The sequence below is a fragment of the Pezoporus wallicus genome, unplaced genomic scaffold, assembly GCF_028554395.1.
Source record: "Pezoporus wallicus isolate ANWC-B61680 ecotype Strahan unplaced genomic scaffold, APGP_CSIRO_Pwel_v1 contig_8166, whole genome shotgun sequence".
Lineage (NCBI taxonomy): Eukaryota > Metazoa > Chordata > Aves > Psittaciformes > Psittacidae > Pezoporus > Pezoporus wallicus.
Genome location: NW_026638114.1, coordinates 215,608 through 242,838, shown reverse-complemented (window position 1 = coordinate 242,838; position 27,231 = coordinate 215,608). Strand labels below are relative to the sequence as shown.

General features: G+C 42.2%; 2 protein-coding genes across 2 annotated transcripts; both read right to left on the bottom strand.

The window, feature by feature from the left end:
- Positions 1-668: 668 nt before the first annotated feature.
- On the bottom strand, positions 669-19,476 carry DDX46 (DEAD-box helicase 46). The gene is made up of 23 exons (XM_057409418.1): positions 19,366-19,476; positions 16,883-17,065; positions 16,474-16,614; positions 15,980-16,097; positions 14,912-15,077; positions 14,478-14,629; positions 14,060-14,173; positions 13,247-13,412; positions 12,774-12,894; positions 12,259-12,434; positions 11,709-11,830; positions 10,922-11,000; positions 9,042-9,124; positions 8,163-8,327; positions 7,651-7,813; positions 6,658-6,851; positions 5,948-6,085; positions 5,124-5,273; positions 4,278-4,472; positions 3,725-3,943; positions 2,371-2,515; positions 1,726-1,799; positions 669-998 (listed from the first exon to the last, which is right to left on the bottom strand). The coding sequence occupies exons 1-23, from the start codon at positions 19,380-19,382 to the stop codon at positions 951-953; spliced, it is 3,129 nt and encodes a 1,042-aa protein (XP_057265401.1). The 5' UTR covers positions 19,383-19,476; the 3' UTR covers positions 669-950.
- Positions 19,477-21,771: 2,295 nt separating this feature from the next.
- CAMLG (calcium modulating ligand) lies at positions 21,772-26,300 on the bottom strand. The gene is made up of 4 exons (XM_057409417.1): positions 26,117-26,300; positions 24,420-24,862; positions 23,639-23,704; positions 21,772-22,081 (listed from the first exon to the last, which is right to left on the bottom strand). Exons 1-4 carry the CDS (start codon positions 26,271-26,273, stop codon positions 21,890-21,892), a joined length of 858 nt encoding a protein of 285 aa, XP_057265400.1. The 5' UTR covers positions 26,274-26,300; the 3' UTR covers positions 21,772-21,889.
- Positions 26,301-27,231: the final 931 nt, after the last annotated feature.

The window sequence follows — 27,231 nt, the reverse complement described above, 5'->3', positions numbered from 1 at the left end:
TGACTGCAGTGATAGTCAATATTTGTGGAATTCACTCATAAACATCATTATTAATTTTTACTTAGAGCCATGTCCTAACAGTAATAAAGATGACAACCCTGGGGGGAAAATCACATTGAATGTCTACATAAGAACACTATAAAAAAGTGACAAAGTCATATATCATTACAAAAGAGGTTCCTCCTTTTTTTCCTGACAAATTATTTTTAAACCAAGCAGGCTTTCATTCCTATGTCAGAGAATGAGGGAAAAAAATCAAATCCTGTAATTCTGATGTTTAGAAAAAAACAGGAGAAGTCTTTTCATACTACAAAACATTCCACTTTACAAAAACCCCACAGAGGTGTATATTCTGTTACCTGGATGATAAAGACAAAATGGGACGTTTCAAGGATAAGAAGATCTTAAAACTAGACCTCAAGTATTTCTGGGTAAAATTCACTTCTCTGATCACTGCAAGACTCTCTGACCTTGGGGGACGTTTGTACAGGGAGCAAATGTGTGTGAAGCAGCCAGAGAGATGCTATGGATCAGGAGAAAATCCTGCCTTTATTCTGGTGGTATGTTATATTCCCAGTGTATGTGATGTGACCCATCCCCACAATATGAAGCAGGTACAATTTCCAACATGAATCCCAACACTGTTTCACTGAACAGTACAGTCTGTCAGAAAAATCAAAATCTGGTTTATTTTATATTCTTTATGATGAAAAGTATATAAACTGCACCTTTAAATTAAATCATGCTCCGCCCAGACTGCTCTGCATTAAGACTGATAACTTTAGTGGAGAGAATTCAGATGGTTCAGCAAATATCCATTTTCTGTTAAAAAACGTCCGCAAGACAAAATAAAAAAGTCCTTAATTTACAATAAGCAGTGTAAACAGCAAAAACAACAGAAGCCACAAGTGTCACGCACCAGCCACTGGCACACAGGTAACTCCAAATGCTCATAGAACTTTGTATCTTCCTTTGTTGGTTGGTTGGTACGAATTTTGCTGCAAATAAAGGAGAGCAAAATCACAGTTAAAAGTGAAAACAGAGAAAGGAATTGCAATGAACCCCCCACTAATAAATCCGTATTATATGTGCATAAGCAGTTCCTTAGCTTTGGAAAATACTTTTATGGGGAGGTTTATGATTTTGCAAAAGAAACAAAACTCAGTAATGGCTCAGCAGGACCAGTGGAACTGACTGCTGATCTCAATAGCTACTTGAAGTGAAAAAGCCAAAGGCACTGTGTTGTGTAGTAGCATTGAATGTTATTCTAGAGAAAGCCAAGAATGTGATTTCTTAAGACATATCTCATTTGAAAAAAGGAGGATGTTGAACACAGCCATTATTAGTTGGGTATGCTGTAAAGCTAAGGCAAAACAAATCCTTCAATGCATATAAAGTATTAAAATCAGGGGAGTAGTCCTCTCCTTTCCTCTGCCTGATGGTGCTGAAATAAGGAAATGTATTGGGACTTAACTCTTTGAGGGGTTTTCACTCAAAAAGCTCTGTTAATGTGTTATCTCCATCTGCTGGCTGGATAACAGCTGTGTGTTTGCCTGACTAAGCACAGTAACGTATTTTCTAAGCTGTTCAGCAAAACAGTCTTTGAGATCGATAGGTCCCTGATATTAATAAAAATGTAAGCCTGAGTGCCACCATTTGTGGAAATGGATCTCATAAAGCATAAATTAAGGCACTTTCCCTCTGCATTCTGGGTATTTCACTCACCAATCTGATGAGCTCCTCTTTTATAAGTCGCGTGATTTCTGCCTTTGCTTTCTGTACAGCCAGTTCGTTGGCACCTGAAGACAAAAACATACCTTAAGCATTTTCTGTGTGTGAAGCCTACAGAATACCCACTGCTGGCTATTTTCAGAAACATCGTAAAGCTTGCTGAGTATCCTCAACTATTTGCTGAAGAACACTCTAGTACTGAACAGACTGCCACAGCTAGGCTGTGTTCTAAGGAAGATACTGAAACCAGACAATCATAAATTACACTATTCAAAAATATCTTGGACAAGAGGTTTCTACTCTACTCAACCACTGTAAGATTTGCAAGATTTTTGTTGGCACTGATGTAATTCTTTATACCTTTAACAGCCAAAACCCACACAATTCTATTTTCTTCCTTACTTCACAATGGCACAGATTATCTTTGTGCTTATTCTGAGGAGAAGCATCTCTGTCATCCCCACAGATTATTTGACAAAGCATATTAAGATAAGCAAGTGTTTCTTCAGTAACTGCAAAGTAACTACATTGGGTCTCTTAAATGAGCAACCACAGACATTATGACTAGAGTGACTCCATGTCCAATCACAAAACTAAACTCCTATCTTTAATGACAATATTTATAAAAAGAATACATACTCTCTATAGCCAAATAAATCTTTCGCTCTCCTTCCTTGGGTTCTTTGCCCGGAGGGAAGTAAGTTCCTCTGATTGTAATAGCAGCTTCAGAATATTCACTGATTCTCTGTAGCGCTTCTTTGGAGGTAACTTTCCACCTGGCAGTCTGCAAGGTAAAGGATATGGGAGGATCAACATGGAGAAAGGCATCACACAGTTGACATTACAGACAAAGAGGAGCACTGTGCTGTAGCAATCAGTCACAGCACTCTATTGCAAAAACACACACTGAAATTTCATCCACTTGTTTTCATGCAGGTATAGGTAGAAAGACCTTCATCTTGTGTCAGCAAGATAAAATTATAGAAGGAGGAGAAAAGAAAAGGGATGCGTAGTACTATTGAAGCAGGAACTCTAAGGACCTTCCACTTGGCTACACTGGAAGTTTAAAACTTGTATTTTTTTTCTTGTGATTTTCTGAAACAGCACTCGAGTATTTTATTTAGCACTTTTTGTACAGGATTAGACTTCAAGGGCAAACATATACTCTTAACGGCGGCAAGTACTTCCCTTTATCAAAATAAATGCCATTTATTCCTACCCAGTTCACCAGTTAAAGACAAAAATAAGTAAAGCTTCAAATCTCCATAAATACAGCCTAAGGAATAAACACTGCCAGTTACATATTCTCTCTCTAAGAGGTACCTTATAAAATGACTCGCCCATCATCAAGAGGCTGCCCTATGTGTAACTTACACGTGATGGTACTGAATGGTTGCGTAGTACTTCTATAAAAACCAGCTTACACAGTCAGCTGACTTTTTGCTTTAGGCACCGATTTTATCTTACTTTATCATCTTGGATCTGCACTGTGTTCAGTGTTAACACATGTATGCAGTACAAGATGAGTCCCTCTCCCTTTAGAGGTTTCCCAGGGAAAGTGATGATTCTCAGTGATGAATTTGTGCTTGATAATGTGGAATACAAATGGTCAAAATAACAAATGAGGTAGATCAAGGCAGCAATACTCTGACTGGCAAAAATACACAGGTCATTACAAAAGCAAAGAGCAGCATCAGCAGTAGTATGGCCTTTGAAATAAGAAGCTAAATAGTGACAAAGATTTAGATGTAAGAGAAGTCATTGGAAAGATTTCTGTACGATAAGAAACACTTGGTTTTTTTTGTGATATTCTCTGGAATATGTCCAAAGCATTGTGCTAGGAAGTGACAACAGATAGTGCAGTAATTTCAATTAGGCATAATAGGAAATAGAGACAAGATATTGTATTGGCATAATCATAGTCTAAGCTATGAGGATAGCCTTTGTTAAATAATTGTCCCTTACACTTGATTATAGCAAAGTGGTTACTTACCTGTGGGAAGTCATTGATCTCTAATTCTTCTTCGTATCTCTTAAAGGATTCGTTTTGTCCTCCATCCTGTTTCTCCTCCTCCTGCTTCTCTATGGGCACGTAATTGAGCTTAGCATTGATTTTTTCAGCCAGTTGCTCTGCAATGGTCTTGGCAGATACAGTAGGAGCTTGAATTGTGCCTCCTCTCAGGATAGCGTTTGTAGCCTGCTGCATCACATCCTGTAAAAAAACAGGTCCATGTTGGGAACGAGATAGCTTAAAGAAGTCCTTTATAACCCAATTGCGTAATCTTATTAGTAATGAACTAACCCTTTTCCAGGGCAGACACAGTATTTCCAGTTCTGTATTAAATGTTATTATCATATTAGCTCAATTACAAGTCCTGCAACTTGTAACTGGAGTAAGCGCAGCATAGATGAGCTAAATAATGTAGTACTGTTAGCGGTGTGCAGAAGCACTAAATGAAATGGCAGCCACAGGACAAAGAACTGAACAGCGGTGACAACAACAATAACAACAACAGTAATAGGAAATGCTCTGTAAAGAGCCTGACCTTGAAGTGGAAGGGGACCAATACTTGTGCCTCTGCTCCAAGATTCTTCTGGGCATTGATTCTCAAAGCCAGTCTTTTAGCAATTTCCAACTTCTCTGCATTCCCAGCGGATGGTGTAGGAGCTGACGTTCCTGGGGCTGCCATGTCCTTTACTCTCTTCTTTGAATTGAACATGCTTTCAATTTGTTCATCGATCTAAAGAAAGTAACAGTTGTTATATCACTGCATTTACCATTAGGTAATCTCACCAGCCTGAAGAAATCACAAAGATGCATTTAGTTTATATGCTTTTAAAGAAATTAATCTCATAATAAATGGTAGAAGCTGGTTCAGAATCACAACTCAGCAAAAGGAACAAACGATCTACTAATCAGGAAAAGGCTTGAACACAGTGTTTACTCCCAAGGTCATAAACCAGGAGTCTAATATAAGGATTAAGACATAGAAAAGGCTACAATTAATTTCTTTAAAACACTGCAAGTAAAAAGAAAATTACTGTAATTGACAGCAATCGTTCTCATTTCATTCTTATTTCATTTATACAAGATTCTTATAATAAAAAATGTATGTGACATTTACATAAGCACACATATTAAGTATAAAGTACAAGTAAGTCAGAAAGAGACTTTGTAGATCTTCAGAGATCTTGATCTTCAAAGCTATTTACACCTTATACCAAAGAGTACATCCAGACCTACTAATGGAATTTAACTAACTAAGTCAGTAGCAAAGGACACAGAGTAACAAAAATCCATGTGTTCTGCAAAGTGTCATGTAACCTACTGGGAGGCAAACAAGTACACTGTAAATCTTTAAGCAACGTAAATCTTGTTTTCAGGTGCTTACATCCACAGCTGTATCTTCATCATCTGAGTCTTGCAAGCCAAGAGCTGCTTTTTGTAGCTTCTTCCTTTCGTTAGCCAAAGCCTGTTCAGTTTCATCAAACTTAAAACCTTTCCCAGAGAATCCACTGCTTTTTTTAATCAGCTTTCCTTCCTGAAAGCAAAAACAGCACTTTTGTACTTGGAAGTTTAAAATCCCAATTGAGAGTCACAAAATAACTACAGAAATGTATAAATACTTATTCTAAATTTTACTTTAAATTATTTATTTAAAAAAGCAAATCCCAGAAAATTCAGAAAGCTCTTCAAATTTAACAGTGGTATTTTACAATGAAGTGTAATAAAAGAGCAGTGTTCGTTCAGCTGACAGAAACAATACACTACTGGGATTTTCTGGAAGTACACATTTAAATGCTTTTCAAGTGCAGTCAAAAAGAACCCTCCAGTTTTTCTATTGGAAAAACTCTGAAGTCACTCTTCTCAGCATGAGTAAGATCCTCTGATGGCGAGAGCTCTAGAAATAACAATACAAATTCTGTGAAAAGAACTTCATTATCTTTTACGTGGACTTTGATAAAAGCCAAAGCACCCCATACACACTGTTTCCCTATCACATACCAGATGACAGTATTTAACTTCTCAAGAACAGTCCTGTAAATGACGTTCAAGATCCCAATCCCAAAACCATTTCCACACCTACCTAAGCATACACATGTGGGCTCAGTGATGCCAGTGAGATGACTTACGTATACACACTGCACAACTACACCCACGTTCACACACATTAAACTCAGCCCAAAGCCCACTACAGAAGAAAGAATTACTTACGGCTTTCTGCTGGTCTTTGAAGTCAGCCCAGAGCTTCTCCAAATCAGTAGGAATTGGATTCCCGGACAATTCCAAAGCCTTAATGATATCACCAGCATACCGTGCCTGATCCTCAGTAATGAATGTGTATGCATACCCCTAGTCAAAGTGAATATAAAAGATAATAAAGAAAAGCCTCTAAAGGCACTTTATCTCTAAATTTATGGAAGCACCCTGCACAGATGCTGTTGTTCTGGTCAATAAAAGCAGATGTGATATTCCTGCTTGAACTCTTTTATCAGGAACACAGAATGAATAATGTGATTCCCCAGAAAGCTGACCCAGAGGTAATCAACCACAGAGGATAGAAACGGAAGTTTTTCCTTTCAATCTTGTCAAGGTTAAAAGTTTGGAAAATAAAATCTTACAAATTTAGTAGGGCACATTTCCAACAGTGAAAACCACCCAAACTCTCAGGCAACAGATAGGATTTAAAAGAACATTCAAGACATCAGAAGAACAAATACGTTCCAACTTTTGTAGTACTGAAATTCAGAATATACCTTACGCATGATCACTCAAAACCCTTATATGCACTCTAAAGGAAAACCCTCTTCCCACCAGTAACATAAACTACTCCCTCTGTAGCTATCCCTTAGGAACAGCTTGATCAAGCAATCAGTAAGGAAAAATGTTCAGTAAAACCAAACCAGGCAAGTGATGATACATACTTTATTGCCAGCTCGTCCAGTTCTTCCTGCTCGGTGCACATAATCTTCATAATGGTTGGGACAGCTGTAATTGACCACCAGCATCAGCTGTTTCACATCCAAACCCCTTGCTGCTACAGATGTGGCCACCAGAAGTTTGCAGGTTCCATTCTTGAAATCATTAATGATGCTGTCCCTGTCATACTGATCAATGCCTGCCAGAAACCAGACACACAGTTCATTATCAAGCGCTGCTTTGTACCAAAGATCCAAACACCAACTTCAATCAAAAGCAAAGCAAAATTCACAGTACATTCACACTTTCACAGGCAAAATATATTAGCCAGAATGATAAATCTTAGTCTATTACCCAGAATAACAGAACTTTCATTTTTCCTGCTATCAAAAGCTGTTTACCACACCAGGATCTTCAAATGCTTTTTTAATATTATTTTCTATTTAAGTTCTTATATTCAGTTGAGACCTCATCTGGAGGCTTTGCCTGTTCTCTAAAGGCAACAGAAGTCTCAGAAGAACAGGAGTATTTTTCCTTCTTCCACTAAATGAAGAGTGGTTTTGTACTTATTCACTACTGCATTTTTAAGAGCATTATATATCGACAGTTTTAAAATGTTCTGGGATGGACAGTGTTCTAAAGAGATTTCCTCTTCTTGCTACTAAACTACTTCCGTTCTGTTACTACTTGATGGCAGAAAAGCGAAACAACAGCTGCTATTATTGTGCAATCTCAAGTAAAAATATCATGTAATATCCCCCCCAATGGCATTCACTACTTTACAATAGCAAGCAGTAATATTCCCTGAGGTGTTAACACTCAGTAACAACTCTGTTGCACATTCCAAGTCAAGAGACATCTCTTTCCCACTTCTAAAGCAAAACCTGCTTAGGAAGAAATAACAACTGGTACTATACAGGAACTAAGTAGCTTCTCTTTGTAACTACCAAATATCAGTCTTCTTGTTTTGAGTTGCTAATATAAACCCTTAAGGTTACCTCCATGAAGAGACAAGCAAGGGTAAGAGGCTCTCATTAAATCTTTCAACAATCCATCAGCATGTTCTTGTTTATCTACAAATATGATCACAGATCCTTTCTCTTGATAGTGTCCCAGGAGCTCCAGTAACTTCAAAAACTTGTTCTCCTCTTCTATGACAATCTAGAAAAAGACATACCAAAGTAGGAAGAGTATAACTTGTATGTTCAGTCATTAAACACATTCAGGGTGTATAAAAGTAATCAGGAACAGGAAATGACCTTTTCAGGCTGTTTCTACAGCCAGGAGCAAAAGTGCTGTTCAGCTCAGTGGGATAAAACAAAGTTAAAACCAAAGTGATCACTGTGCATTTGCAGACTGGGGTGCTAGTTTATTCTGAGTTCACATTTAATAAGGTCTAAACTTCTGAAACGAAAAGCTTTGTGGCTACATTGGCCTATATTCAATATTGCCAGGAGTAATTTTGTGCGAGCAAATAAGAAGGTAAGTGAGGCAGATGTGCGATACTCACAACGTGCTGCTCCACGTCAGAACAGACAACACTTCTGCCTCCAACCTGCACTTCTATGGGTTTACTGAGGATTCTCCGAGCTAGTGCCTCCATAGCTCTGGGAAAAGTAGCAGAGAACATGACAGTCTGACGGTCAGGCCTGACGTTGTCTACAATGCGCATAACCTGGTTTAAGAGGAGATTCCCTGTTAGTGCTGTAATTGAACTTCATACACAGATAAAGCTGTCATCTTTTGAAGTCAGGGGCTATCTGCACTACACAGACTACAAAACTTTTCTTCACAGATTTCCTCTTGGGATGTAGATGCTGGCACTGGAAGACAGGGAAAACTTGCTGGATGAGAAAGAATATGAAATGGCAATAAGCAACCTGACAACAGCCCAGCAGAAAGCTTAAGACATGCAGCAGAAACACTACAGCTCAAGAGATGAAATACAGGAATTTCTCTAGTTCTGGAGGACAATATAACCTGATGGCAACTGAAAGAGTCCTGGATGGCCAAAGCTGCCAGCAAGTAATCTGTCACTAATGCTTCCAGCATTTTGTTCCTGTGTCCTGCACGACTTTGCCAGGAGACATCAGGCTGTATAAGCAGGCTACAACTACTAATATGACACTTGCATCAAGGGATTACATTGGACTACAAGATGGCCAAAAGTATCCAAAACAAGTGTGTAAAAAAATAGCAAGTTTACATAAGAAATTATTGAAAACAAAGCATTAGGGAGAATAGAGAAAATAAAGTCAGTTCAAACTGTTGCCCGTATGCAGTACATCTCCTTGAACACTCACTGACAGTGTAATAATAACACAGCACTGCAAAATCCTGTAAGTGGCAAAGAACATCTTACGGCAGCATCACTCATATCCTTACTTACCTGAGGCTCAAAGCCCATGTCAAACATTCTGTCTGCTTCATCAAGTACAACATATGTGACTCGACGGAGATTTGTCACCCGACCTGTGAAAGGAGAGGAAAAAACACATGGGAAACAAAATCAAATGGACATCAAGTTTCCCCTCAGGAATAACTTTTAAAATATTTTATAGTCTCACTATCTTCTAACAAAGACATTAATTTATTGTTATAAAAAAATTCACTAAATGTGAATTTTCGTGTTCTCATTTTAATCAGGAATACATTGTGGGAAACGTGTAAGTATGCACAAGGCCCTTTTAGTTTGTCAAACTCTTCTCTTGCATACCATCATAGGGCCAGAAGAACCTGTAAAATTCAGAAAAGTGCCCTCGCCAAAACACATCATAAAACTAAGACTGAGATGAAGCAAGGAGCCACATCAGCCATTATCTGACAGCGACACCTGGAAAAAAACATATTAGAGATTACAGCGCATGTGTGGAAGGCAAAGCCCAGTGCTAACTGCTGCAGCCTCAGACAAACTCCTCTCATACATATCATCTGTAATGCTTCTTTGGAGCTAGAAATCACTAGTTGAGGATAATCATACTAAGTTAACTGCTAGTAATAGGCATAAAACAGAGTAAGCAGTCTTTTCAAAGTGAATATATAAAGATTGAAACCTACCCAGTAACACTACTAAGTTTAAGGACCACCCCAAACTCTGGGACAGCTGGAGACAAACTAAGTTGTGTATCTGTGAACATTTAGAGATTCTGATGGACAGGATAATTAGCACCCTTCCCAAACAAATGGCCAAGAGATTCCCTTTCACGAGAAGGATTTAACTGAAGGATTTAAGAATCATATTCTCAAATGATATAAACATGTGAACACATTCAGCTCCAAACAGCTGTGGAGCGCCACTGTCAAATGCTCTCAGAATGGAACAGATTGCTCACACTTCCTGCAACTACCACGCAGACTTGTGCCTATCAAACTAAAGCAGAATTTGGTCCTTTCAGCTTCAGCAAATTGGAGCTGAATCCTCAAATTACTTGGTAGAGATTTAGCGCTGCATTTTTTTAAGATAAGGAATTCAGACTTTAGGAACAAAATAGGTATTTCTTTATATCTACATATCTAGTTAACATCTTAACACTTTCATCCCCAAATAATAACTTTGTAAAATTACTTGGGAACAGCATTAATGTACCTACCTTTGACGATTTAAGTCTTGGAAGCCCAGTTCTATATGTCTTGAAGGTACTTTTTCCACAGAAGTTAAATAATGTCAACAGTTTAGTAGAGGTTTTGATGTGGAATAATTTAATAATAAAACTTTATCTAATAAGCATGCAATGGTTACACTAGGACAAAACCTCTTAAAGCTGCAGTGGCTCAGTTGAATCAATCTGAATATTTGATATAAGGTCAATTCTTTTACTTTTGAACAGTTATTTAGGGAGGGCTTCTTTGGTTTTAAAACCCAACAGATAAGGGCAGAGTCAGAGGCTCTTATGTGCAAGCGGGTAACTGCTGAGCTACGCTAATGACAATAAAGGATCAATGGGCAGACAAAATAAGCAACTCTTACATAACCTTTATCTACATGACTTGAAGGTAAAGAATTTGGACCAGCACATCTTAAGTTTAACAGTGATAAACATTCTCAGAAACTCAAGAATGTATTTATTTCCTGTCCTCCCCAAAAAAGTCAAACCAGTATTTGATTTAACCTATTACTACTGCTATATATTCTCAATAGCAAGATAGTGCAGCCTGAAGAGATATAAGAAAATTCCGTAAGACCATTTATCAAAATACATGATCTTTGAATTTGTTAGAATTACACAACAAATATACAAAACTCTCCGTAGGAAAAGGTTTTCTACTCACCATTGTTAGCTGCTAACATGTCAATCATACGCCCAGGTGTGCAAACAATTATTTCAGCACCTCTTTTGAGCTCAGCAATCTGATTTTAAAACAAAGTGAACAAACTGTTAGAGTGGGGTTTTGCTTTATGATTTTTTAAAAACATGTGTCGTAGAATCCCAGACTGGTTTGGGTTGGAAGGAACCTTAAAGCTCATCCAGTTCTAGCTCCCTGCAATGGGCAAGGACCCCTTCCACTAGAGCAGCTTACTCCAAGCCCCTGTGTCCAACTTGGCCTCGAACACTGCCAGGGATGGGGCAGCCACAGCTTCTCTGGGCAACCTGTGCCAGCACCTCAGCACCCTCACAGGGAAGAGCTTCTGCCTAAGAGCTCATCTCAGTCTCCCCTCTGGCAGGTTAAAGTCTTGTCCTGTCCCTACAGGCCCTTGTCCAAAGCCCCTCTCCAGGATTTTTGTAGCCCCTTTAGGCAATGGAGCTGCTCTAAGATCTCCCAGGAGCCTTCCCTTTTCCAGGCTAACAACATACACTGCTATACAAGTGTTCTGCTATTGTGAATTGTAGCCTCTAGCAACCAAAGCTGAAGGACAACTAACACTTCTTAGAATTTTCAAGATCAGTATGTTTAAGGCTATGTTATGTGCAAACGCTTAAGCTCGTGTCTTACTACCATTCATACAGAGAAAATCTATAATGAAGGCTGCAAATGTACTGGATTTATGAGACAGAGAAAGTAAATTCACTGCAAGCGTAACATTAAGGTTCAGGAGTTATGTGTGTTTTTTACATACCTGTTCACTGATTCCTGTCCCTCCATAAACACAGACAACTCGAAGCCCAAGTGTCTTGGAGAATTTCTTGCACTCCTTGGTGATCTGCAAAGCCAACTCACGAGTAGGTGTCATGATGACAGCTGAAATGCACAGCATTTCCATCAGCCATTGTAATACAAGAGGTGTTCTTTATACAATAGAAGTTAATCTTTTGTAATGATGTTTACAGGAATTTACTTATGTTTTTCTTGAAATTACATTTTAAACTAGACATACAAATTCAGACAATATGAGGGGGTGGAAATCTGGTCTAAGTTTCAAAATCAAAGGAGTAAGATCTCCCAGATACAGGGACACACGAGTGCTCTTGAAACAGCATTAGACAGCCCAGTGATCACAAACAACATCATGGTCATCATTAATTACATTTTAAAAAGCCAGTCATTAATAGACAGTAGTAAGTAAATATTCCTTCCTTTAGCCAAGAGAAGAACTGAAGACCCTTCTAAAGAATATGCTTGACTTTTCAGTTACTTAAATAGTAATGATGAAAGTAAGAACTGTGTACCTATGGGACCTTCTCCTTCTTCTAACGCTCTCTGATCCATAATGTGTCTGAACATGGGCAACAGAAATGCAATAGTTTTTCCACTTCCTGTTTTAGCAATGCCAATCAAATCACGGCCGTTCATAATTGCAGGGATAGCCTGGGTCTGAATGGGAGTGGGCTTTTCATAGCCATGCCTTGAAGAAAGGAAAAACAAAAGATACTTTAAAGAGCAAAGTAGGATTTGATAGATGTGAATTGTGAAGTCATGCTAAAAAATCTGTATATTCATATTTACTGATACACATAGCAATGCCATTCAAAAATACAGCTTAAAATGAGCAGCAAAAGCATGATACAAACGGCAGTTTCATTACAACAGTCCAATATAGACCAATAAGCACTCTGATGACTATAAATGTAACATCTACAGACATGGATGTGTTTCACTGTGACAAAGAAAAAGGTTTTTCTCATAAACATACAACAGAACACAGTGAGCAAAGCATGATACAGTTCATAAAGTGCTTGCTTACTTTTTGAGGGCAGTGAGAATCTTCATGGAAATACCACACTGCACCCAGGTTTTTATTGGTTTCGGGCAGCCTTTTCCCTTGACTGTAATCCCCTCCAACTCCAGCCTGTACACATTCACCTCTGAAACAGAGTTTGCATTACAACAGAGCCAAACTTGACATTTCTCTACTACCTTGATCAAGATACTCTTGAAGAACTGATTTTATCACCACCACAAAAACAGCTTTTAGCTTGTTATGCATACATACAGGAGGTGGGTGAAAAAATCAGATGCAGATTTTACAGTCAAAGCCTCACACATGACTATATGAAGTTATCCATAATAGTGATCTGACTCAGTGTTTTTCTAGACAAAGTTGCTCCAAACGCTCTTTTTTATAGTCCAAAAGAATTTGCTGTTTCTTTGCACATCAAAACCTGTCATTCTTTTCTTTAACAGGACCCAAGGCATTCTGATTGTTTCTGTCCTTACCTTCTTGAGTCATTTTAGCTAGCTCTGGTACTTCAACATAGAAGTTTTTCCTGAAAGGTTCATATTCAATCTTTCCATGATCCACTGGTTCTAGCAGCTTCCTCTGCTTGGTCTGATAGCCAGTCAGGGCAGTCTGGAGATCAACTTCCTCCTCTTCTGAGGAATACTGCACAGGTTATAATTTGTGTGATAATTAGTATGAATGGTATTCCAATAGGCATTGGCTTTCCATTTGTGGAGGAACTTCACTCAGCAGCAAGTTACTCCTTACCATATAAAACCAGGTGCTAAAATCCCACTCTCAGTGTGAATCCCAACTGTTCTGTCACCCATTTCTTTCGTGTTCCTCCCAAACCTCAACTTTCACCGCTTACTGTATCACCTTCATGACTTCATGAATACTAACTAGCAGCCAACTCACTGAACCCACCTCCAGAGAGGGCAGCATACATCTACTTACTTGCACCACCTCTTCCTACTAAAACACATTTGTTACTTACAGCCAGTGTAACAGAAAATGCTTATAAATATTTGGCTTAAGTGTGCTGCTGCCTACTTGAACACATGATTTGACACCACATTTTGTAGTCCTAGAAACAATCAAATTCCTTCCTACTGTTTCCTAAACTGTAACAACAGTACAAGTAACAAGAAACTGCAAGATCAAAAATCCTGTGACTGTGGTTCTGCAAATTAAATAACTAAATATTTCTCTCCTAAGAAATGGATAAATCCCAGGACTATCCCCATTCTCATGTCTCTTAAAAGCAGCACATTGCCTTTCATAGTAGAAGTACAAGACACTTCCATTACCTCCATTGCATCTTGGTCATTCTCCATGAGCTCCCCTTTCTTCTTTTCTGACTCTGCCGCTGCCTTTTTGGTTGTCACCACAGTTACTACTTTGGTAACAGTTGGTCCGGATTTCTATAAAGACAGTAAGAATTACTGTGCTATCATATACAGCAAAACCCACACTGCATAAAACATACAGAGCATCTGTACTGCTGAATTCATTATGGTGGTTTGGGATTTTTTAATTCACTTTGTTCAGGGAAATTTCATCAGAATAATCCCTGATACAAAGAGCTTGATAAAAACACCAAGAAATTAAAGCTAAGGCAAAAAGGCATTAAGTGCATCTAAATGACTTCTTGCTTTTTTGCATTTCCCCCCTTTTCTTCCAAAGCCATTGTGGTATTAAAACACAAAGCTTAATAAGAGGTTTTACCTTTTCACTCCCACCTCCACCTTTCACGCTTCTCATGTTGAACTTCTTCACCTCTTCTTTTACTTCTTCCATATAAGCATCTAAAGGATCTAACTCTTCATCTTCAACCTCGTTGCCTTCTTTTTCTCCTTCTGCAGTTTCCTCCTCGTCATCTAATATGAACAAGAAAGATGGGAATAAAACAGACAGCGTAAGAGGAGAGTGCTCACATGTGTTAAGCTATTAGTCTACACTAAAACTACAGTCCAGTTTTATCACTGTACCATTTTGCCTCACATAAATCTCTCCAGTTTGTTAATCTCAATTGTATCTTAAACCATTTGAAGCCATGACCACGTTTAGGCTTTGTTATTTTACAGTTCTGAAAAGTAATGAAATACTTTACAGACAATGTAATTCTAGCAACAATAGTATTTTAACTGTAATATAAATACCATCATCATCTTCCAAACTCCATTTTTTCCCCTGTTTCATCTCTTCAATTTCCTTCTTCAGCTCTCCTATGTTTTCCATCGCCTTCTTGCGTTGCTCTTCCCGCCACTTCTCCACTCTCTCTTTTCGTTTTCTCATTTCTTCTTCTAGTTTGTTCTGATCAAAGTTCTATGGTAAAACCCAATCAAAGAGTGAAAATTAATGGCCACTGGCTTTGGTCTATGCTTCTTCAAACAAATATAACCATTATGTGAGTGTGGACTTGACACCCACCAACTAGTCCACCAACTTATCACAACAGAAGTCAATGAGAAGTACTAACATCAACTATAACGTTTTCAAGTAAGAAATGCTGTCAACTGTTTTATTTTCATGAGAGTAGCTTGTGTCTCATTTGTAACATAATAAAAAATTAAACTTTCAGTTATTTACCAGGAAAAAGAATTTACTAGGAAAAAGCACTGTGACTCAGACCAGTCATTTTCAACTCACTGTAGCCACTGACTGATGAAAGGCTAAAGAATTAGCCTGTTACCCTCTACTTCCAAAGGTCCTCTGGGACTGGTTTATGCATGGGGAGCCCTCACTGACTATGCAGCAGCTTCTAACAAAGGAGCACTAGTAACAACCTTCTGGTTTAGAAGAGTCAGCTAGAACTGCTGGTTTGGGCATTCTTCATCTAGGCACAACTTTTTGTATCATGGAATCTAGTGAGCTTCCCTCTCCCCCTGTTCTTTGATTCCTGCTTGCGTCCAGACAACAGAATGTTCAGCTCCTCTGCTGTCACCTCATCTGTGACAAATGAGAGATCAGGCTTGTCTGGGGTTTGTGGTCTATGAGGTCTAAGAGGTTTGAAATCTTGAATTGAGAAGAAGGTTTTTCATGCCAAGAGGCAGAAGCATACCCCATGACAGGAGTGTGCATTACTGAAGAGAATGCTCTCTCATTCAGTGGGGATTTTGTCCAGCTCTAAGAACAGGTTTTCTTTCATTAATGCACTAATCTATGGCTAACTTAATTCCTAGTTTAAATTCTTATATTTTAAATTTGTAAGTATTAGAAGTTTCTACCTCAGTAGCCACGGTATTTGGGGCTCCATCTTTATCCTTCTCATCTTCTTTGTCATCTTTGTCTTTTTTCTTTTCTTTGGAAACATCCACACCGTCTGTCTTTTCTTTAGATCTTGACCTGAAAGGGAAGATAAAAGAGTTCTGAGAACATCAGAGCTTTTCTCAGGGGGAAGATACACATGTGCTGGATAGAAACAGAACTCCGAACACCCTGTACTGGTTCATGCTTTTAAATACATTAAAAAGCACACTGCTTTCCTGTCATGGAAATATTCCTTTTAACTACCAGAAACGCAGAACCTACTGGAACCCAATTCACACTGGTTCTCCCAACCAGCTGCATCAGACATGTTAAGCAGTGGGAACAGCTCATAACAGTACAGTCACATAATATTCTCCTTGTTCTACAAACCAAAGCTGTGTCTGATGATTCCCTCCATGCTACCAACAGTTCTATGACGGCTTGTCACAATAATACCGGAGGACATAAATACCTGTTTTCTGTTTTCCTGTTCTTGCTTGGACTGGAGGATCGAGACCGTCTGCCTCTGCTCCTGCTTCTAGAGCGCCTCCTCTCTCGGCTCCGGGATCTTCTCCTCTCTCGGCTCCGTTCCCTTTCTCTGCTTCTTGAACGTCTGCCATTGAACATAATTGCATTTATTTAGCCTGTGATCACAGTGTAATTTTAGCTGCTGTTGAGGAACAGTTTGTGAATGGAATCCAACAATCATCAAGACCGCTCAGAACTTACAAACTCCAGCATCAAGAAACCATTTAATTGCCAAAATCATTAAACATAGTAAAACCTATCTTGGACAACAGCACACTAATCACAGTGGAAGGACATCAGTGTTCAGGTGACAAGCATTCCTATCCCATTTGGTTGGGATTGGGAAGCCATACCTTTGGCGCTTCCTGTCCCGCGATCGAGACCTCCTCTTGTCCCTGCTGCGGGACCTCTCACGTCTCCGGTCTCGATCCCGACTTCTGGAACGTCTGTCTTCACGTTTCCTCTTGTCAGATGGAGAACGGCTCCTGGAGCGGCTGCCAGAGCGTCCCCGTGACGCGGAACGCTTCCGATAGTGCCTGACCATGGATACACGGAGAAAGGAACAGTTACAGTGAGAGCAGTCTGCAGTTAAAGGGTATTGGTCACATATAAGTGGACAGGCCAAAAATGATTACTTATCTTACTTGGGCTTCCTGAATCTCTAAGCATTTGTAATCATCTTGCCAAACAGATTAATATTTATGTATATTAATCAGTACATATATGTCTACTCCTAATGATGATGGAATTAGAGGTGTTGGTCATGTTTTTGCTTTGATTTAGAGTACTACTGTAAGCACATGAGAACACTAGGACATGAAGAACAATTGCCTTTCCAGAAATCCACTACTTTCCCTTACACAGAGCAAAAGACAAAGACTCTTTGAAGCCATCTCAAAACGTCACAAGCAAACACAACTGTTCTTTGTCGCTTTTTGTACAGTATAGCATTTTTATCCAGGTTAGCTACGCACATTGCACCTCTGCTCAACAGAAATGCTGCCCAGCTGCAATTCAAGAAGCATAAACCCCTGAGCGTATGTGACACAGCAACATCACAACAGAAGTCTGAAGAAGTCAGCAAGGCCCAAGCGGTGTGTGAAGGAGATGGGAATCTTTTTCTCCCCTCATTTAACACTCTTATCCCAACCACACTGTGGGAAAGAGAAGGGCTAAGAACCCCATAGGAAACTCTTGGAAGTCACAGAGGGACCTCGATGGTGACCATCTCCTCTTCCTCCAGTTCCTGGTTTTCAGTCACCAAGCCAGAATAATGCCCTTGCTCACCCTCCTATAGCCCAGGGCCCGCAGACCCTTTCTTCCAACAAGCCTGGGAAGCAAGAAGAGAGAAGACAAGACCTCAAGCCCTCATCTCCTTCTTTTCCTTCTGTCCCTGCCACACAGAGTTGTGTTACAACCATACTGGCACTAAAAATAAAGCTTATTTCAGCACCTTGATATATTTAGGTGCCACATACACTTGGCATCAGTATGGTAGTGCATGATATCCATACCCTGCCAATCCACAGCATAACTGAACGCAAAGAACATTTGTCAGTGTAAGGTACCGCTGATTTCCTTGGCATCTAAGCCACACAATGCCCTAGGATCTGCTCCCCATGCCTCCCCCTTTCCAATATTTGAGTTTTAGACAACCAAAAGTACTACCTTTTCCCCTAGGGTACGCAATAAAGCTGAGATGATTTCAGGGTTCAAAAGCCCCAGTCACTGCCCACCATCAGCTGCAGCACATGCAGCCCACCCCATCCATCTCCACCCACCACTCACTCAATGCCTTCGCTTTTAGAACTCTTTGTAAGCACTAGAATAGAAAATGAATACACATTTAAACCCATTTCTTACATTCGTTTTAGCCCAAACAAAAGACATTGTCACTATCACAAGAGAAGCTGTCCTGTGATGAGAGAGGGCTCCTTCTTCAGTGGGAGCAGTTTGGTGCTCAGCTCCCAGGAGATTTTGCAGCCTGAGTCTCTAACCATGCCCTGCTGCAACAACGCCTGCCCCAGCCAGTCTGAAACTGATTCAGAGCCATCTATAGGAGCAGAATCACTGATCTGAACCCAATCTGGTCGTTAAAATTTCACCTCCTCTGCCTCTCTCTGTATAAATCTCAGCTGTGGCTCTCGGAAGCTGTTACCCTGCGGAAACAACCACACGTAGGGCCTACTGAGGCACCGCTTTGGTGTTAAAACCTGATGGTTTGGTTAAACCAGGAAACAGAGACGTGTCCCAGCAGCACGTGTAACTTACGGAGCTGGTTTAAAGCCTGGTAGGTGTGAGCAGCTCCAAATCGGGCCCGACCTGAGACACCCGAGTAGGCGGTCACATCACCGCTGTGCGGGCTGCACCTCCTCAGGTGTTCATAGCCGCTGCGAGAGGACAGGAGGTGCGCGGCCCTGCATAAACTTCGGGAGAACGAGCAAAACCGTCTAATCCGGGTATGAAAACCCAACCCGGGTAACGACGCCACGGCTATTGACTCAAAGCGAGCCGGCAAAGGCCAAGCGGGGTCAGCCGGGTTCGTGCCCGGGAGCGCCGGCTCTTCGGGCCCAACGCCCCCGGGCAGGTCCGCGACCCGCGGGCTCCTCCGCCCGGCTGCTCCCGGCGCTCTGAGGCCCGGCCCCGAGCCTCCACCGCGCCCTCACAGCGAGTTCCGCGCCGGGCCGGGCCCGGCCCAGCCCCGGGGCCTGCCCCAGCGGCCCTCGGCGTGCTCGCCGCCCTTTGTTCCTTACACAGCCACCCGCACCGCGCTGCCGCACCGCCGGACCCGCTCCCCTCGCTGCTGTCCGTGCCCGCCGTGCCCCCGCTGCCTCACCTGGACTCCCGGCCCATGGCGGCGGTGGCGGTGCGCTCCCTCCGCTACTCGGCAGCGGCCATTCCGCGCCCCAGCGCCCGGGACGAGGAGAGGCACGGCGGGAAGGGCCCCCCTACTTCCTGCCGCCTCGCACCTGCAGCGCCTCCTGCTGGTTGGAGGGCGCAGTGCCCCTGCAACGGACAGCGCCCGGCACATCCCAACGGCCCGGTCCCCGTCTCCCTCCTCCCGAGCCAGGCCAAGCTGCCAAGGAAGCGGGTAACAAATATCCTTTTAATAGAAAACACTCAGTTTGGCACTGAACATGGACCAGAACCAGGTACAGCAACAGAGAGAGGATAAAAACGGAACAAAAGGGATTCAGGTGTTGCCCACAGGTCACCCGGAGCGATGCCCATGCAGCCGAGGGCAAGCCGAAACCATCGGATGAAAACAAGCTGCAACGTTCCAGGTTGGGCCTCACAACAGATTCATTCCATTGCTTGAAGAGAAATCCCACTTCATCTTTCCTTGGATATCGGATGGTGCAAGGGACGGAGCAAACACACCGCAGGTGGGGCAGCTCTGTGCTGTTTAGCTGATGAGTATCAACATTTCACACTGAGGATTAAGAATTCATTGCTTTTGGGAGATGTTAGTACAGGGTATTTCGGCAGTTTATTTGTATTACATTGGGGCACATAAATAGAGTCAGAACAAGTGCAACTTCAGAGCAAACTCATTATGTACATACCTCAACCTGAACTGAACTGACAGCCATTTCAACCTGCTGAAATTCCTGTCTAAAAGAAACAAATGTAAAGCTTCTGAATAAATATCTGTGGTAATAGAACCAGATCAGAACGTTCTGCAGCCCAGCTGTGGGCACCTGTAAAAGAATCAGTAAAAACCAGCCTGGAAATAGCCAAATCGAAACATAAGCTTCTTGTTTTCATGCCACAAACAAACCTGAATCTAATGGAGTCGTCAGAAATCCTGTGCTACAGGAACAGCAGGAAGCCTGAACAAAAAGGCAGCAGAACACAGAGCCCTTTGCTTTACAGAGCCATGGTCAAACTTTTCTGCTCCCTGAAAGTATTTCTGCAGACAGATACTGAGATAAATGAGTGTTTCCCTGTGCTAAAAAAGGGCATGGCTGAGATTGCCTTAAAGTCCAGATTCTAAGCAGAAAGCTATAAGCCGACAACACTGCCAAATTTAGCTTCAATAGAAAGTTTGGAGATCATCAGTGTTTAAGTTGACACCTCCTTCCTTTCCCTGTGCAAAATTCATGCAAGATTGAGAACAAACACATTCAAGAGCTTCTCACGTTAACCAGAGACAGGATTCAGTTGTATTTGTCAACCTCTCATCTATGTGGCTGGACATCAAATGCTGTTCTCCTTTCCTCCATGTTCACGTGGGAGGCAGCTCAAAGCCCTGGGTTTGATTTCACTGTCACCTGTGGTACAGGGTTTAAACAGGAACAGTCCATGCAATTTCAAGGGGGCAAGGTCGGAAACACCCCAAACTGAGTTGAGATGAAGAGCTCTGCTGCATCAAAGGCTGAGCACTCCTGGGTATGATGCTGCAGGAGCAGAACTCCTCTGTTAGGAACCTATTTACAGGATAAACAGAGACAAACTGCAGAGATGAATGTCATATTAAAAGGTGTCTTCTGCAGTCCTGCAAAGAGCTGGACAACAAATAATTCCCTTTTAAGTTTTACATGTAGCAGAGCAAACAACAGATACTGCGGGTTGGTTGCCAATATATACAGCTTTCCCCTCATGAAATTAACTCTTAAAGTAAAGGCATGAGGACGAAAGCACAGGAATGGCTGCACTAGGATTAGGTTGCTGGAAACTCACAAACAGGCGAGATGAAGAGTTATGTTTCTTCCTACTTTTCGATTAATGACAGTCGTAAAGAACAGGACTTTCTTTGTCGGTGTTTTTGCTTAGCTGTTTTGCACTATAACCATCAAAATGGATCACAATCACAATGTATAGCAAGGCAAGGATTAGGACAACAAGGTGGCATGTTTCACCAACCTCCTCCAGAAGCAGCTACTTGGTTCAACATTTGGAATTGGAAAGGGATTTATTTAGAACTTGCTTAAAGAAAATGGGAACACCACAAAATGAGTTCTTGTTAGCTACAGTCATACTGGAGATAGGTATCTATATGTTCTGCTCTATGGGATTCTCTTTGTCCTCACTGAGAATGACAAAGGCAGCTTTGTAAATGCTTATGAAGGAGGCTGAGAAGGGCATCATCAAACTAAACCAAATAAATCACCCACTGACACTTGCCCCCTATTCTTCACATTTGTAACACGCAGACACAGCATTAAATAAACTGACCCAATACAACTGGCAGTCTGGGACCCTGCTCTTCCTTTCCCCAAATGACTGGATTTAAGGCTCCTTTCAAGTATTTGACCAGGTTAAGAATTTTAATGGAGGTTGAAACCTGTCTGCACAGTCAGATGCTAAAGGAAAACAGTCCAGAAAGCTTTAGTGTAACTACTGCGGTCAATTCTACGTCATGGTTCTTCAGAACCAAAAGCCAGAGCGAGTTCATGGCAAAAGATGAAAGCAAAGAAATAGACACAGAGGTCTGTGAAAACATCTCCCATTTTGCTGTAGGTGTCCATGGAGCGACTAATGACTTCTGCAGGGATTCCAGACAGGAGGAGAGCAGCAGTTAACACCGTCGTTTTCACCTTCTTCTCATACTAGAAGATAAAAACCCCACAGTGTTATGTTAGCTCTTGTGTTATAATCCAATCCTGCTTTACATGCCACGGGTGTTGTGCCAATTTCACACACAGCCAGGAACATTCCAACTTCCTTGGGAAGAGCAGCAGGTTTGGATTGATTCTCTCCAGACATGCTCCAGGATTCACTTATCCCAGCGACAGATTCACACTGTGCTGGATGTGCTGGAGCTGAGTGAAAGGCTGGTAACAGCAGATCAAATTCATCACACGCATTATGTGCTGGCACTGGGGCTGTGCAGCAGTTTCTGTGGGAGTGGGGAGAGTCCCAGACAAGGGCAATCTGGGTGTGGGAAGCCAAGCCAGGCATCTCCACTGGCAGAACAGGATTCATCTCATCACACTACTTGGCAAGAAAAAGACTGTTACTTTTCTAACACAGAAAAATGATTTAGGATTGAAAACCAACTGTTTCCTTCTATTTTAGGATGGCTCCATGTGGCAGTTTTAATCTCTGAACCCAGAAACGCCCCAAGACCTTTTGAAAGCTGATCTTAAGATGGGGAATACCAAGGAGGCAAAGCCTGACAGGCAGGAAATGATGATATTTGCTGGATATCTTAATTTAATCCAATCTACCTGAAGCTTTCCAGACTCTTTCTGGGTTTCATAAGAGAAAACTGAAGGCTAACCAACTGGTTGCCCTCGTGGATACAAATGCAGTAAAAACAAGCTGTGGAAAGGAACAGCCTCTTAAAGAGCTGATTTTGAAGACAGCAGAAACAAGATCAAAAAGCTGCAGCAGATGAGCTACTCAAGTCTAAGCTAATTCTACTGTTTTCTGTTGTGACACATCAGATTAGTGTATCTACTATGAAGTTTAGTTTCCAATTATCCTGCTTAACTACAAAAGAAATGCTGATTTATTCTGGTTTCTACAGGTAATCTCTTATTCCGTTTAAAATGATAATTTTCCTTTTCAGCTATGTATTGAGCATCATTAAAATCTGCTTTGTGCTGCACACCTGACAAAGTCATCAACCAAATACTTGAGCACAATCAACCAGTGTAAGCATATAAAGCAAGTGATACAGCAAATCTTGCTAATAAGCAGCGAGTTTCACACAAATACATGTCTCGTTTCAAGCTGCAGTTCAAACTGATCCTAGGAATGGAATGCAGAGCCCTCAAAGCCTAAGGACTGTCTCATTTTATAAGGAACACCCTCCCAGATTTTCTCCAGGTATCACATGCAGACCAGTTTGCTGATAGAGCACACTGAAAAGCATCGTCTAGGAGAGAAGCTTCCTAAAGACATGCAGGAACTACCTGCCTTTTCCTGGTCAGATGCTTTTAGCATTGTTAGTCCGCATTTCCCCAGCAACTTTAAAAGAGATTTGGACTAAATCTGGGAAGATTAAAAGCACTATAAGATATCAGAATTCAGTAACTCTCAATCCTACAGTTTAAAACAAGGGAAGAAAACCTCACATGCATTGGTCTTAATACATTCTAAGCACAAGATTAAATTTAAAACATTTCAAATTAATTCTGAAATAATAATTAAAAAAATACCTTTGGAAAGTACTTGGCCAGGCCCATATAAGCAAGTTGTAGAGTAAGAAATGGTGCAAATATTGACTGAAAGAAAAGAACATAGAAAAATTAACATGGTCAGAAGTAATAGCTAAGAAAACACAAAAATTTAAAGCTTCTCAAGTCATAAATTAGGTAGAAAGATAATTTGTGGACAATAGCAACAATATTTTTCAATACTACAAGGCTAAGCAGACAATTTACATGTCAAAAATAAGGTTTCTTTGAGCCTAAACCCCTGAGATCACAGCAGCATAGAGCAGCGTGTAAACACGAGCCCAGAGAGCCAGGAGGTGGCAGCCTGGACCAGGCACACACCGCTGTGATGTATCAGCAGCACCTGCAGCACTGAGGAATTCCTTTGCTCAGGAGACTGATACATGAGTAGGATCTGCTTATCATGGGACGACTGCTGCTGTTTTTACTCTATTATTCTTTTCTAGACTCCAATCTAGAAGAGCAGTTGATTCATGCTCACAGAGATGGGACGTAAGCTGCAATAACTACTGCAGTGGTTGTGCTCCTCAAACACTACTGGCCAAAGGTATGCTATGTAGAGGCTGTGTAAGGTAACACAGATTCATCTCAAGGAATTTAGAGATCATTTTAGGTTTTATACAGTTGCCAGAAACACAAAGAGTGCCTGAAGTTCCCACTCAGTCACAACTGAAAAACTTCAGCCCTAGATAAAGGGTATTTCATAGTAAGTTAGCAGTACACTAGCAAAGCAGAAAAGGATTGTTTGCTTCCCTGCACTCACCAAGTGCTTGCACACAAACGCTCTGACTGTGATGGCAAGCACAGTACACCCCACCAATCTAAAAATGCGGAAAGAGTCAAACTCCTCCGCTGCATTCCCATTCTCTTGGCTTGGCTTCTCATTCATCAGCTGGTTCCTCAGCTTCAGAGCTTCTTCAAATCTGGACAGGTACTGGTCTAATCCGTGTCGAGGTGGCCGTGCTGCAGCTTCAGGTGGCAGTTCCCCTCTGCCACGGTGACGGAGCTCGCTTGTGCCCTCATTGACAAGGTCTGATGTTTTAGTGAACAAGTCCTTCTCCCCTTTGAGGTCTGTCATGCCGGCTGCATGGTCAGCTGTGCCTGCCATGCTACAGACAGTGTCACCAAGCACAATTCGCTTGGAAACGGAAGGAATGGATTTATCTTGCTCATGCTGGAGCTTTGATTCTGTGTGACTTTCATCATCTAGAGAAGAGAAACAAAAACCACAAGAGTTATGCACATCAGGTATGTAGAACAACACTTCAGCCATTCTGGACTCGGGTTGCTGTTCCAAAGTGAAAAGATAGATTTATGATTAATAAATGTACTAATTATTCAACACAAAGCCATTTGATGAATACATTTTAAAAGCAATGGGCTCGGCTGATACACAGCCTCCTTGTGTATCAAAGGAAAGGTTTACAGTCAAGTTACACACAGATGGTAATGAAAATGGAAGAACGCAGCATGGACCAGACCGAAACTGCTCTCAGCACAGCCCTGGCTACACCCTCTCCACCAGCCTACAAAGAACCCTTGTGTAGCACATGCTTTGAATTGCAGGGCACTCTTCTGAAGTGGGGCAGGCACAAGACAGAAGCTGTGCAATGAGGTCGGAAGTTGACGCTGCCAGTCAGCAGACATTGGACTTCCTTAAGCAACAACACTGCATGAACAAGAGGAAAGATGTTTCAAATACATGGAGCAACATTAAAAAGGACAAAGATTTATGGAAAGTGAACCACACAGAAGCCGCAGTAGACTGGCAAATAAGCAAGTGATAGAAGCAGCATACTTTGGCTTGCTCTTCTCTATTATCAGAGGCAAAGCTGTGTTAACCTGTTCTTTATCCAGCCTGAAGACCCCATCTTATAGCAAAAGGTGATGCCAGAGAACAAAACCAAACCAGGAGGTGTGCAGCACAGGGCTGGTCCTACCAGAGAGGAACACTTAAAGAGAATTACTCAGTATTAAAGCAGATTGCCTCATGGCTCGTGGGCATCTTTGTGAACTCAAATGTGGGAACCCTTTCCTGACGAGACAATTGGCCTCCTCGATGTACAGAAATGAAACGACCTCCTAGGAAGCTGCAAGGAAATCCTGCGTGCCAAACACAAGCATCCAATGCCTGGTTATTGCCCAAATCAGAGAAAACTCTGCTATAAAAACGTAACTATGAAAGCAAGCAGTAACCGGATGCAAACACGGGGGAGACTTGAGACAAACTACTTGACAGCTTGTGTGCTCACTACGGCAGAGCAGCCACAGGCCCGAGAGCGTTTCTATGCCGGGTCTCCTGAGGACCGCAAATGTTTTTGCTCTGCTTAAAGCACCACTAAACCGGATGATCGCGCTGAGGGCTCCAGCAGCAGCCGCCGGAGGAGATGCGGCAGCAGTAACGGCAGGAGGCGGCCGCAGCCCCGGGAGCCCTCACAGCACCGCCGCCCCGCGGCTCACCCTTGCCCGCGGCGGGCCGGTGGAAGCCCATGATGCGGTTGATCCGTTCCTCCGAGTTCATCAGCAGCTTCTTCCGCCGCAGCTCGGCTCTGCGCTGGGAGGCCGAGAGGCCGGCGGGGGCCCCGAGGGCCGCTCCCGCCCCGCCGTCCTCCTCCATCCCCGGTAGAACAAGGCCGCGGCGTTACCTCAGCGCCGCACAATGGGGCCTCCTCGTATCAGCGCGCATGCGCCACCGCCGCCCGGCGCTGAAGCAAGCGCCGCCATGTTGAGTGAGGGCAGCGGCACGCAGGAGTATGCGGGGAGGACCTGTGGCAAGCCACTCTCTCTGCCCATGCGGTGCCCGCACTGAAGATGGCCGCCGCGGCGTCGGAAGCGGTGCCCGGCACGACGAGGCGGTAAATCAGCGCAGTGAGGAGGCGGGAAGGCAGAGCGGGGGCATGGCCGCGCTGAGGGGAGCCTGAGTAACGGCGGCAGCCGGGCAAGGGCTCCGGCGTGCTGCGGGGAAACAGAGCGGCCGAGGCGGGGAGCCACGGTCCGGAGCTACCGGTGGCCCGCTCCTTCCGTGGTGTCAGTACATCAGGTACCTCCGCCTTGCCTTCGGTGAGGAAAACGCGCTTAACAACGCGATGTAAAACCAGTACAGGGTGGTGACATTCTCCTTATCATACAGAGATGAAAGCAGCGTTCGCTATAGAAGCTTAAAGTATGAAAGCGAACATTTATGTTTCTAACCAAAGTAATATTTACCTCACACCCATAACTAGAGGTTAAAACTGTACAGAAGCAGCAGGGCATCAGAGGTGTTCACAGGGCTCAGTGATACCTGGGAATAAAGGGTTAACATTGTGCCTGCTTAACATTTATCACATTGCTTGCTGGGAATAAAGGGTTAACATTGTGCCTGCTTGCTGAAGCAGTCATTGTGCCTGGCAAAGCAGAACCGTAGGAGTCAACATTGGTAGAATGGTGAAGCAGAATTGTAGGAGTTACAGCTGCCAGGCAGGATTGTAGATGAGATTCATAACTTGTGTGAGGAACATTGAAGACATTCTTGTTTAAGCAGTATCCATAGAAAGAAAAGGAACAAAAGATAAGCAGAGTAACAACATTTGCAA